Source organism: Muscardinus avellanarius, assembly GCF_963383645.1.
Source record: "Muscardinus avellanarius genome assembly, chromosome: 21".
Classification (NCBI taxonomy): domain Eukaryota; kingdom Metazoa; phylum Chordata; class Mammalia; order Rodentia; family Gliridae; genus Muscardinus; species Muscardinus avellanarius.
In genome coordinates, this window is record NC_137807.1 from 20,538,592 (window position 1) to 20,551,866 (window position 13,275).

Consider the following 13,275-nt stretch of genomic DNA (forward strand, 5'->3'; position numbering starts at 1 on the left):
CGGCGCACACCTGTCATCCCAGCATTCGGGAGGCTGAGACAGGAGGATGGCGGTTCGCGGCCAGCGTCAGCTACTTAGTGAGGCCCTTCGCAACTCAGTGAGGCCCTGTTGCAAAATAAAGAATAAAAAATAGGGCTGGGGGTGGAGCTCGGAGGTAGAAGGCCCCTGGGTTCCATTCCCAGCATTCCAAAAAAAAAAAAAAAAGCGATGAATTAGAACCATTCCCCTCCAAAGACCAGGAACCCACAGACCTGCCCAAGAGTCCAGGAGGACAAAGGCGTCCCCGGTCTCCTGACACTCCTGGCCTCCGTCCTCAGGACTCGGTGGACGCTGCCCAGCGCCCCTCAGGGCCACGACCCGGCGCATTTCTCCTCTCTCCTTGCTGGAGCGATAAATACAACCGCAGAAGCTTAGGTGTGCGGAGAGCCCCGGGGACGGAATTACTTTTACTATCAAACCCAAAGCGGTTTACTAAGACAGTCAGCGGAGACCGAGCGAGATGAATTGAAGCCGGCGGCTCCTCCCGGAACCCCGGCCAGGGAGCGTCTGCTCGCTGTGCCCGGGGAGGGAGAAGGCACCTGTCCGCTTGCCGCGTTGGGAAAGGGAGCCAGAATGAGCCAGATGGAGCCTGGGCTGGTGACCGGAGCACTGGGCTCCTTCCGCAGGGCCTTAATCCTTTTAAAAGCTTAGAACCCTTCGCGGAGCCTGGCTCGGGATGTCCAGGCGCCCTGAAGCCCGCCAGCTGCCCGCTGCCCCTCCGCGCTGATGCCGGCCTGAGCACCAGACTCACATGCACGGACATCCTTCAACACCTTTCAGGAACCTGGAGACGCGCACAGAGCCGGGTTCACATCCAAGGTCTGCCAGTTCCTGGCCGTGAAATCCCAGGCACCCTTCTACCCCTCCCTGCCTCAATTTATTAATCTGTGAAATGGACATGGGGCTAGAACCCACTGTGTGGGCTGGCTGTGAAGACACCAGGGATGGACGAAGCGTTTGGCAACTGGTTTGGTATCACAGGCCAATAAGAAGAGAGCCGGCCAGGCACTGTGGTGCACGCCTGTAATCCCAGTGCTTGGGAGGCTGAGACGGGAGGATCTCAGGTTCGAGGCTAGCCTCAGCAATGTAGTAAGACACTCAGCAACTTAGTGAGACCCTGTTTTGAAACAAAAATAAAGTAGCTCAGATGTAGAATGCCCCTTGGTTCAGTCCCCAGAATTGAAGGAAGGAAGAAAAGAAAAAAAGGATGGAAGGAAGGAAGGAAGGGATGGAAATTTCTTTTCCCTTTTTTTGTGGTACATGGAATAGAACCCAGGGGCATTCTATCTCTGAGCTCCATTCACAGCCTGATTTTTTAAAAATTCTTTATTTCAAAACAGAGTCTCACTAAGTTGCAGAGGGCCTCACTAAGTAGCTGAGGCTGGCTGCGATCCGCGATCCTCCGGTCTCAGCCTCCCAAATGCTGGGATTACCGGCATGTGCCACTGCACCCGGCTTCAGGGAAGCCTTTTCTGACCGTCCCCTTTCTACCAGGCCCTCAGTGGAGAATCTCACGGCATCATAAAGCTTCCCTCACTTTGCTAATCGAGAGCTCGGATCGCGATGATTTGAGCATGTCCCCGTCTATATCTGCTTCCCAGGTGGAAGGTATTTCCCAAGATTCTGCCTGCGTGCATGTGCTACAGTTATTATTTTTATTATTTTATTTGTTTTATTTTTGGTGGTACTGGGGGTGGAACCCAGAGGCTTTCTACCTCCGGGCTATACTCCCAGACCTATTTTTATATTTTATTTGGAAACAGGGTCTCACTAAGTTGCCGAGAGCCTCACTAAGTAGCCGCGGCTGGCTTCGAACCTGCGCGATCCTCCTGTCTCAGCCTCCCAAGCGCGGGGATTACAAGCGCGCGACACCACGCCCGGTAGCGGTACAGTTATTTATTATTGGGCTGGTCTCGCCTGGGGGCCCCAGTTTTCCTCCAGATCATGACACATAACAGTTACTCAAGTCACCCCCCTCTCGGCCTCCCCCCCGGGGCCGGCGGCCATCTTGGCGAACACTCACAACTGGATATCTAAGAAGATGCGTCTGTCCTCCCCCACGTGGATCTTCCACACGCAGTCCTCGCCTTCCACGTACGGCTCGGGCCAGTTTGGGGACAGAATGACGCCCGCCACAGCGGAGAGCTCCCCGCCGCACATAGCTGCAAAGAAGCAGACAGACAGACCGTGAGAAAAAGACGGCCGCAGAGCGCTCGGGAAGGTGGGCTCTGCAGCCAGACATGGCGGCTTCCCGTCGGGCACCAGGGCCGGGTGCCTCTGCCCAGGGGTCGGCCCGTGTGTGCGGATCGACTAAAGGAAAGCGGCCTGCTCCTCCTCGCTGCAGGCCTGGTGCAGGTTGGGCTAAGGGCGCCCAGGGATTTCAGGACCAAGGACAGAGCTCAGAGGTCTTGCTGGTGTTGGACAGCTCTGCAGTCCAAGAGATGGTAAATCCCAGTCCCGGGTTCCGGTCTCATATCAGCCACCAGCAATCTCTAGGATTAGATACGCAGTTTCTTGGAACCTCGGCCCTCTTCTATGAAAGGGATATCATCAGAGTCAGATGTGGTGGCGCACACCTGGAATCCCAATATTTGGGGGGCTGAGACAGGAGGATCACAAGGTTCGAGGCCAGCCTCAGTAAGTAGTGAGACTCTCATCAACCTAGTGAGATCCTGTTTCAAAATAAAAATAGCTCGGAGGTAAGATACCCCGGGGTTCAATTCCCAGTGCCACACACACACACACACACACACACACACAAACACACACACACACACACAAAATTATAAAAATTTATCCGGGCGTGGTGGCGCACGCTTGTAATCCCCGCGCTTGGGAGGTGGAGACAGGAGGATCGCCGCGGTTCGAAGTCAGCCTCGCTGGCTTAAGAGACCCTGTTTCCAAATATAAAATAGGTCTGGGAGTGTAGCCCGGAGATAGAAGGGCTTCCAGGAACCCCAGTACCACCAAAAAAAAAAAAAAAAAAAAAAAAAAAAAAAAAAAAATTAAATCGGGTGTGATGCCGCAGCCGGCCTCCGGGGGTCACACAGAGGCTTGACGGCTGTGGCGTGTCAAGCAGGCAGCGCAGTGACCCACGCGCGTTGGGGGTTAATGAATCTTGTTAACGTGCTGTGGAAGGTTCCAGCTCTGGGCTGCCCTGGCCGGCACCTATTAAATTCCACTTTGCGCTCAGCACTTTGAAAGGTTCTCAGCACGCCAGAGGCCGGAGCCCAATAAACTCTGCTCTGTTAAACCGCCACAGTGACTATGGGACCCACTGCCTGCCACGCGAGACTGCGGGTTCCCGCCACTGGCATCCAGGTGGCGGCACCAGGGAGGGCAGCCTTCCTACTCCCTGCTCCTAGAGGAGCTGAGGACGGGGAGCCGGGGAGGGCGGCCGCTGGGATCCGTGTAGACGAGGCTACTACCCGGCCGATGTGGTCTAGAGGGCTCGAGGCGCAGGCCGCTGGGAACAGAGAGGCCCCGGCTTCATTCCGGTCTCTGCCAATCACTATCCCCGCACCTTTTGACTTTCTCTCTGGTAAATGGGGCTAAGGAGCCCTATTTTAGCGAGACAGTAGACATCACTGGCGCACACCCATCTGCAGCTGTTACGGTCACTGCGGATGAGACCTCGGGCTGCCACGCACTGTTGGGCGGGTTGTGCGCTGTGATAACTCATGGCAGAGGGAGATGAGCTTCACGTAGAGATGTGATCTTCAGGCCGGGCACTGCAGCTCCCGTGCCTGGAGCCAGGGGCACTTTATTTATTATTATTATTATTATTAATAATAATAATAATTATTATTTTGGGGGGTGGGACCCAGGGACATTCTACCTCTGAACTACACTCCCAGCTCCATATTTTTAGTCTTTTTATTTTTTATTTTATTTATTTATTATTTTGGTGGTACTGGGGTTCCTGGAAGCCCTTCTACCTCCGGGCTACACTCTCAGACCTATTTTATATTTTTGAAACAGGGTCTCTTACGCCAGTGCGGCTGGCTTCGAACCTGAGCGATCCTCCTGTCTCTGCCTACCAAGCGCGGGGAATAAAAGCATGTGCCACCACGCCCGGCTAGTCTTTTTATTTTTGAAACAGGGTCCCACTCCTAGGGGCACTTTAAAATATTTTTTAAGCTGGGCGTAGTGGTGCACACTTGTAATCCTAGCATTTGGGAGGCTGAGACAGGAAGATGGTGATTTGCGGACAGCTTCAGCTACTTAGCGAGGCCCTTTGCAACTCATTGAGACCCTGTTTCAAAATAAGGAATAAAAAATAGGGCTGGGGGTGTAGCTTGGAGGTAGAATGCCCCTGGGTTCTATCCTCAGTACTGCAAAAAAAAAAAAAATCTATTTTTAAGCAGGGCGTGGTGGAGCATGCTTATAATCCCAATATTCGGGAGGCCGAGACAGGAGGATTGTGGTTCGCAGACAGCCTCAGCTACATAGTGAGGCTCTCCGCAATTTAGTGAGACCCTTTTAAAAATAAAGAATAAAAAATAGGGCGGGGAGTGTATCTCGGAGGTAGAATGCTGCTGGGTTCAATCCCCAGTGACACACACACACACACACACACACACACACACACACACACACAAGCACACACACACACTCTCTCTCTCTATATATATACATATGTATATATAATATAATAATGTATATAATGGGTATATATATATTGTGGATAATGTATATAATAGATATATATCTCCATTTAAAAATTTCCCCAAAGACCAACTAGCAGCAGCCCGTATTTCAAGTGAAGCAGGCTATCCTAAGGCTGGTGTGCAAGCTGGCACCTTGGTCTTCTCAGCCGCAGGGGCAGTGGGCCCCGGGGGTCCCGGGAGGGGCGTCGGCCACTCACCTCTGCACAGCGGCTCCGTGTCGTTCCAGTAAGGGTCGCGCACATTGACGCACTCGATGGTGGCCGGGCCCTGCTCCAGGGACTGGCCGGGGTCGCAGGTGAACTCCACGACGGTCCCGATGTTGTAGGTCGGGTCAGAGGTGGTGAAGTTCCCGTTCTGAATGTAGGGCTCGTAGCAGTGGCCTTTCTCGAAGGCTGGGGTGGGGACGAAGGAGAGGGGTTAGAAAACCACCAAGGAGCTGGGCGTGGTGGCGCAGGCCGGCCATCACGTGCTTGGGAGGATAAGATAGGAGGATCTCAGGTGTGTGGCCAGCGTCAGCTATTTAGTGAGGGTAGTGAGGCCCTTTGCAACTTAGTGAGACCCTGTTTCAAAATAAAGAATGAAAAGTCGGGATGGGGGGTGTATCTTGGACGTAGAATGCCCTTGGGTTCAATCCCCAGTAGTGCAAAAAAAAAAAAAAAAAAGGCTGGGGATGTAGTTTGGAGGTAAAAATGCTCCTGAGTTCAAGCCCCAGTATCAAAATAAAAAAAAAGCCAGGCGTGGTGGAGCACGCTTGTAATCCCAGCATTCGGGAGGCTGAGACAGGAGGATGGCAGTTCCAGGACAGCCTCAGCTACTGAGTGAGGCCCTCTGCAACTCAGTGAGACCCTGTTGCAAAACAAAGAATAATAAATAGGACTGGGGGTGTAGCTCGGAGGTAGAATGCCCCTGGGTTCCATCCCCAGTGCCACACACACAAAAAAAAGAGATAAAGTAGAATGAAATAAAACCAAAGTCTCTTTAGAAATGGGAGGATGGGCCTGGCCACTGGTCCCCGCATCCCCATCCCGGTGTCCTGCCTCCGCCCGGCTCCCCTGTCCCCGCATCCCGGTCCTCACCCTCGAAGCGGATGTTGAAGGCGGAGGCGGCCTGGGCGCGCGCGGACGCGAACTCGATGCGGATGGCGCTGCCCTCGCTCAGCAGGCCCTCGAAGGGGATGCTCTCGGCTCGCTGCGAGTCGTACAGCAGCGCCGACTGGTTGGTCAGCCCGCTGTAGACCGTCATCCTGGCGGAGGGAGAGGGCAGAGGGCGTGAGCGGCGGCGGCCTTCCTCAGGGTCTCCTTCCTGCCTGGAGTGGGTCGCACGCTCGTCATCCCAGCATTCGGGAGGCTGAGACAGGAGGATCGCGGTTCGAGGACAGCCTCAGCTACTTAGTGAGGCCCTTTGCAACTCAGTGAGACCCTGTTTCAAAATAAAGAATCAAAAATAGGGCTGGGGGTGTCGGCTCAGAGGTAGAATGCCCCTGGGTTCCATCCCCAGACCTGCAAAAAAAAAAAAAAAAGTGTTTTCTGTCTGGAGAGCGGGGTGCCCCGCCTGGCCTGGGTCCCCCATGGATTTGTTCTGAGGTTGGAGGGAAGCAATGTCTGTCATGTAGCTAAGAGAGCTGATCGATTGATTGAGGCTGATTGTTATTATTCCTTGGGATGTGGTCAGTGGTCTTGGTCCAGTGGTCCAAGGTCGGAGAGACCTGAGCCTAAGGCCTGAGTCTGTGACTGCCCAGCTGTGAGATTAGGAACCGGTCACGTCTCTGAGCCTCTGTCTCTTCATTTCAAAAAGGGTGTACAAAAAATAAAAAAAATAAAAAAGCTTCTAGCCCGGGTTGGTGCATGTTTGTAATCCTAGTCCAGGAGGATCACGGGTTCGAGGCCAGCCTCAGCCACTTAGCGAGCCTCTCAGCAACCTGCTGAGACCCTGTTTCAAATCGAAAAATAAAAATAAAAAAATAAAAAACAATCAAAGGGGCTAGAGGTGTAGCTCAGAGGCAGAATGTCCCCGGGTTCAATCCAGGACCCAAACCCAAACCAAAACAACAAGAAAAAGCAAACCCCAAAGAACTTCCACTAGCTAGAGTGGCCATGGGTATAAAGTGTGTGGGTACACGAGTTGTATTTAATAAGTATTTAATCCTGACCACGCTCTGTCTCTGATCCTTGTCTTGTTAAGAGCACTGTGAAGGGAGTCCTGAGCCTCGATGTTCAGGTCTCAAGTGCTAATGGACTGAACTTACAGATGTCTCACAAAAACATCTTTAGGCCTCAGTTTCCCCTGCTACGCAGGGCGCCTATGATCTTCTGGGCCTTTCCTATGGGTGGGCTGAGAACTGAGTGTTAGACACAGCGTCAGGTATTCATTCTTCTGTGATTAAGCCATACTTCCAAACTCGAAGCCTTGCTACTCTGGGGGTTTTAAAAGAAATTATGCAACAGCAGGAAGAAAAAAAAAATACATGAACCAGGTAAATTTCTTTTATGGAGTCGTAAACACACATTCTTAATCCTTTGAGGGTTTTGGTTTTGTTTTTTAATGCGACCCATAAAAGGAGTTATTTTATGCCGCCCAGATGACTTTCAAATGTCACCGGTGTGCCTCAGTGTTGGAAGCCCTGTTTATTCTTTTTTGATGTGTTCAGGTTGGCAGCAACGGGGAGAGGTCAAGGGTCAAGGCCGGGGCCCTCAGAGCTGGGGCGGAGGCACCCCACAGTCGTTCACGGGCTGTGAGCCAGGACTTCTCTTTCTTCTTTCAAAGAACAGACACATTTGGCAAAGACGGGCACTTAGGGGAAACCATAAGATCTCAACATCTCTGAAGTGTATCAGTCTTCTAAAGATAGTGTTTGTTTTGGTGGTACTGGGATTCCTGGAAGCCCTTCTACCTCGGGGCTACACTCCTAGACCTATTTTATATTTTTATTTGGAAACAGGATCTCTTAAACCAGCATGGCTAGCTTCGAACCTGTGCGATCCTCCTGTCTCCGCCTCCCAAGTGTGGGGATTACAAGCGTGCGCCACCACGCCTGGCTTAAAGATAGCATAAAAAAAAAAAAAACTTTTGCAGTACTGGGGATGGAACCCAGGGGCATTCTACCTGGGAGCCACACCCCCAGCCGTCTATTTTATTCTTTATTTGGAAAAAGGGTCTCACTAAGTTGCAGAAGGCCTCACTAAGTAGCTGAGGCTGGTGGTGAACCCCGATCCCCCTGTCTCAGCCTCCCAAGTACTGGGATTATGAGTGTGGCCACCACGCCTGGCTTGAAGATAACGTAGCTGTGTCCTCTAGACTGTCCGCGACAGTGACCAGCCTTGTCTCAAATCCTCATCTGTGGTCAGACGGTGCTGAGAACTGCTGGGTTCAACAAAAACAAGACTTGGTGTGTCTTACAGGACTTGCCAGTGCCTTTCTTGGCACATGCATATTACATCTGGACCCTCCGAGATGGGGCCAGGACAGGCACATGGCGCCTCCCACACACATTTGCTGATAACTTAGCTCGAACGCTTCATATTATGGGGCTAGAGTTTAAGAAGAGATCATTCTGGGGCAAAAACATCTCAACATCCCCTTCTGGTCTCTCCTCCCCTCAAAATCCTTACATGGCTCTCCATTGCCTGGCGAGGTAGCCTGGTATCCTAAGACTCTAGGATGTGACCATCATTTACCTTCCCGGTTTAATGCCCCGTTTCCCATGAGAGCCTCTGTTACAGCCCCACCGCATCCTAGCAGCGCGATAATTCAACCCTAAACATCTTTGTCTCCCCCCACCCCTCGGGGGCTCTCTCCTGCTGGAGTCTTAGGTTTCCCTGGTCCGGCCTCGTTCCTTGTTCAACTGCAGAGCAGGACAGTTGAGGACCAAGAGGACATTTTCCCCTTCCCCTCCCTCTTTCCCTAGGCTCCCACGTGACCCGGGCCGGGTCCCTTTCCCTCGGCGTGTCTCAGTTTCCTTACATGGACTGGAGAAGCTAGAAGTCAGGTCTCCAAGCTCTTTTCCATCCTCCCCACCTCTTTCTTTCTGGGCTCCCCCAAGCCGAAGTCTCAGTCCCATTTCTAAGCGCGTGGGGCTTGATTTCTCGCAGGACTCACCAGTGCCTTTGGGCAAGAACGAGGGAGGGGTCTGGGCACCGACCTTCAGAGACGTACCTGTCCTTCTCGCGCAGTGCCAGCTTCTCAAAGTGCAGGTGCAGCTTCTGACCCTCCGGGGCTTCGATGGTCCACACGCAGAGCTGGCTTCCATTGGCGTTGCCAGGGTGACTGGGGGACAGGACGCGGCCGATGGTGGCATTGTGCACGGCTCCCCCGCAGGGTGCTGCGTGCAGGAAGCAGAGGTGGGTGGGGAATGAGAGAGGGCGGTGGGAGAGGATTTGTAGGTTCACGTCCCTGCCCTGTGGCCAGGGTGCATGCTACGTGTGGCTTTGAGCCATCCTCCCCAACGCTCATGGTTAAGCAGGGCAGAAGCGAGGTTTTAAGAAATGACTGAGCCATGAACACGGTAACCTCATCAGTGGATCCATTTGGCAGATTAATGATTTCTTTTATACTGGAGATTGAACTGAGGAACATTCTACCTCCAAGCGACATCTCCAGCCCCTTTCTTAGTTTTTGTTTTGAAACAGGGTTGCCGACAATTTGCTAAGTTACTAAGGCTGGTCCTGAACCTCCTGCCTCAGCCTCCCACACACTGGGATTCCAGGCATACACCACCATGCCCGGCACGGTGGATTAATAATTTGAGTTGGGCGTGGTGGCGCACGCTTGTAATCCCAGCATTTGGGAGGCTGAGACAGGAGGACCACAGTTTGTGGGCATCCTCAGCTACTTAGTGAGGCCCTTTGAAAGTCAGTGAGAACCTGTTTAAAAATAAAGAATAGCCAGGTGTGGTGGCGCGTGCTTGTAATCCCAGCATTTGGGAGGCTGAGACCTGGAGGACTGCGGTTCGCGGACAGCCTCAGCTACTTAGTGAGACCCTCTGCAACTCAGTGAGACCCGGTTTCAAAATAAAGAATAAAAAATAGGGCAGGGGGTGTAGCTCGGAGGTCAAATGCCCCTGGGTTCCAGCCCCAGACCCGCAAAAAAAAAAAAAAAAAAGAATAAGTAATAGGATCTGGGCATGGTGGTGAACACTTGTAGTCCCAGCATTTGGGAGTCTGAGACAGAAGGATCACAGTTCTTGGACAGCCTCAGCTATGACTCAGCCCTTTACAACTCAGTAAGACCCTGTTTCAAGATAAAGAATAAAAAATAGGGCTGGGGTGTAGCTCAGAGGTAGAATGCCCCTGGGTTCCATCCAAGTATATATCCACAATAATAAGGCTGTGTTTATGGTCTGGCTATGCCCCAGTTTTTAATTATAAAATGGTAATTGAGAAGGACATAAATAGGTCTTCACTGAAGAAGAAATACGTATTTCAGGAAACACTTAATAAATTCACTCCTGCTAATGATGAAAGAAATGTGAACCTAAACTCTATTCTGCTTGTATCCACCTAATTGGTCAAGACAAGGAGCAGCGATGGAATCTGGAGCTGGTCAAGTTGATGGGAAATGTCCACTTTTATTCCTGGCTGTTCAGGAGGCAGCTCTAGAATCTCTCAGAGGGACAGCTTATGGAAAGTGCTGGAAAATGCACTCGGACAATTTGACCTGGAAATCACACTCCCAGGAATCTATTCAATGGAAAGGTTTAGAGATTTGCATGCAGACATAGGAATGAGAATATCCATTACTCTCTTATTCCTAAGAGAGAGAGAAAGACAAAACAAAACAAAACAAAACCCCGAGCCAAAAACAAAATGAAAAACAACCTGAATATCCACTCACATACCTTTGGTGAAATGAATACACTACCCATGTCATTACCAAAGACCATGTTCTCCCAAATACTTAAGAATATAAGAAAATGTTCACTATCTTTTAAATGAAAAAAAAAATCAAGTTATAAAATGATCTCCCATACCTATTTCAATGAGCTATTTCAGGGATCAGTTGAGACCATTGATATAAAAGTGATTTGTTCTTACCTCCTACACTTTTATATTTCTTGAAAAATTTGCTTTCCCAGAACCATATAATATTTTATCATAAAACATCTAATAAGGGGATATTAAAAAGTGATTTGTGCCCTGAAAAGTATGACACGAGTCTTTTGCGGCACACAAAAGGGGGTGTTCTTATCCTCATTTTCGGGAGATATTGGATTCTTAGAGATTTGTTGCTTCCCATGTATTTTGGGAGAGTGATTCTGGCTTCTCCCAGGGGACGGGAGCTTTGGGGAAGCGGCATCTCTCCCGCGGCGTGGCTGGCCCTCTGGCAGGAGGGGTGGGAAGAGGAGCTGGAGGTCGTGGTTGGTGAAACCCCCATACCAACAACAAGGTCTTAAGTCCTGGGAGAAATTTCTATGTTTCAGGAGGATCAGAGAGGCTTAAAAAAATCTCCCTTTCCAACCACATACTCCCTTTCCATTCCTTCTCTATTTCTAGAGGAACAGAAGATAAGAAGCCAAAGTTGCAGCACCCACCTAGCATGTATCTCAGAGGACTACAGACTTCGCTAGATGAAGCCATGCCTGTGGTTTCTGGTCCTGTCTCCTGAAAGTCCCTGCTGGAATCTCACCTAACCATGATGGGAGCTCCTTTTCTCTTCAGTCTTTCTTTATGGATTTTACCATTAATTACGAATAAGACACATATTTGCTTACTTGCTTTATTATATATTTCTCCCTCTATAAAGTGTAAGTTCCAGCCAAGTGTGGTGGCTCACACCTGCAATCCCGGTACCTGGGAGGCTGAGACAGGAGGATGGCAGGTTCAAGGCCAGCTTCAGCACGTAGCAAGACCCTCAGTAACCTAGTGAGACCCTTTTTCAAAATAAGAATAAAATAGGACTAGGAATGTAGCTAGATGGTAGAATCCCCTGGGTTTAATTCCCAGCACCACAAACAACAACAACAACAACAACAACAACAACAACAACAACAGTAACAACAACAGTAACAACGACAAAAAAAAAGGATGGTGGCATGGCTCAGAGGAAAAATCCCCTGGGTTCAATTCTCAGTCACACACATGCATGCGCATGCACACAGTAGGTTTCACCAAGGTGGTGACTCTAATTATTTTTATTATTTTATTTTCAGCAAGCCGGCAGCATTCAGGTGAGTTTTGGGTATGTAATATATGCTCATAAATATTTATCAGGTAAACAAACAACCATCCACTTTGCAAAACAGGAAAACGGAGTCCAGCAGCGTTAAGAAGCCACTTGCTCAAGGACTTGAAGCTCATAAGCGGAGCAGCTGGGATACAAAATTAGGCGGCTACACCCCAGAGCCCATAATCGAGGCCTCTCCTCAATGCTATTACTTATGAATGATCATATTCTGCTGATCCAGAGGGGTGCCGGAAACCTAGTGGCATTCTGTTGAATGAAAAAAAAAACTACAAGTATTTTTTCCCTTTTTTATACCTCCAGCACCATCTCAATTCTTGACACGGAACTGTTGCTGATTGGGTGTTTGTTGACTGTCTGCATGACTGAACAGGGTTCACAGTAGAAGTGGAGGGTGGACTCTGCTGTGAGGTACAGAAAAGGCAGTGCCACGAGGCGCCATGCTTCTTTCTGGACCTCGGACAGAGCGTGGGCTTCTTTGTTTTGGGACCTCAGACAGAGCACCGGGTGGTTTTCTTTCAGGACCTTGGACAGAGAACCAGGACCCTCCTTTTCAGGACCTTGGACAGAGCGCGAGTGTTTTTTCTTTTCAGGACCCTGGACAGAGCACAGGACCATTTCTTTCAGGACCTGGGTCAGAGCACGGGCATCTTTCTCCAGCTCTACCCCTGAATGTCCTGGGGAGCTGGTCTCTAGCGAGCCAGCCTGTGTCCTCATCATGGCGGTCCCAGGACACGTCCCTTGAGGTCTCTGAACCTCGAGTTGACCCACTCGAGGGTAATGGTGATCATAAATCCACCCTCCTTATAGGACCGTAGTGAGAACTCAAAGAGAAAAATAAAGCACGGTGGGTGCCCCGCCTGGCGCAGAGAGCACGGCCCAACACAGCCGCATCGCTGACCCCCGGGCCAGGAGGCGAGGGCTGGCGCTCCGTCCCCGGCGGGCCCGGCCATCTGTCCTCCGAGCTGCTGCTCATTCTCCCTCTCTCTGTTCACTCCTTTGCCTTATTAAGCCTGCTGATGAGTCTGTCTGCCTTCAATTTACCACTTTTGGCTCCCCATCCATTTTTCTTAGCTCAAATCGAGGCTTAATTCCTCTCTAATTTCACACATAGATAAAAATTAAAATGAGAGAGGGACGGAGACCGACTGCCCTGTGGCTTAAAATGTTTTTTCCCTTTGTTTGGAAAAAAAAAAAAAAGAAAGAATGACTCTGTAGGGCCTTGGGTGGAGGGCAATCCTGCCACGGGGAAACCTCATCTGTTTTTTTTTTTTTTGGTGGTACTGGGGTTCCTGGGAGCCCTTCTACACTCCCAGATCCATTTTATAATTTTTAAAATTTGGATACAGGGGCTCTTAAGCCAGCGAGGCCGGCTCCAAACCAGCGCGAT

The 13,275-nt window shown here is 50.6% G+C and overlaps 1 protein-coding gene across 1 annotated transcript in view; it reads right to left on the reverse strand.

The window, feature by feature from the left end:
* The window catches only part of SEZ6L (seizure related 6 homolog like), a gene marked incomplete at both ends in the record, with an annotated part of 72,424 nt that overhangs the window by 40,882 nt on the left and 18,267 nt on the right, over positions 1-13,275 (reverse strand). Inside the window, 4 exons of the mRNA XM_080717796.1 lie at positions 2,063-2,201; positions 4,907-5,101; positions 5,786-5,952; positions 8,862-9,027. Coding sequence (XP_080573922.1) covers positions 2,063-2,201; positions 4,907-5,101; positions 5,786-5,952; positions 8,862-9,027 — 667 coding nt within the window. The remainder of the gene's footprint in view (positions 1-2,062; positions 2,202-4,906; positions 5,102-5,785; positions 5,953-8,861; positions 9,028-13,275) is intronic.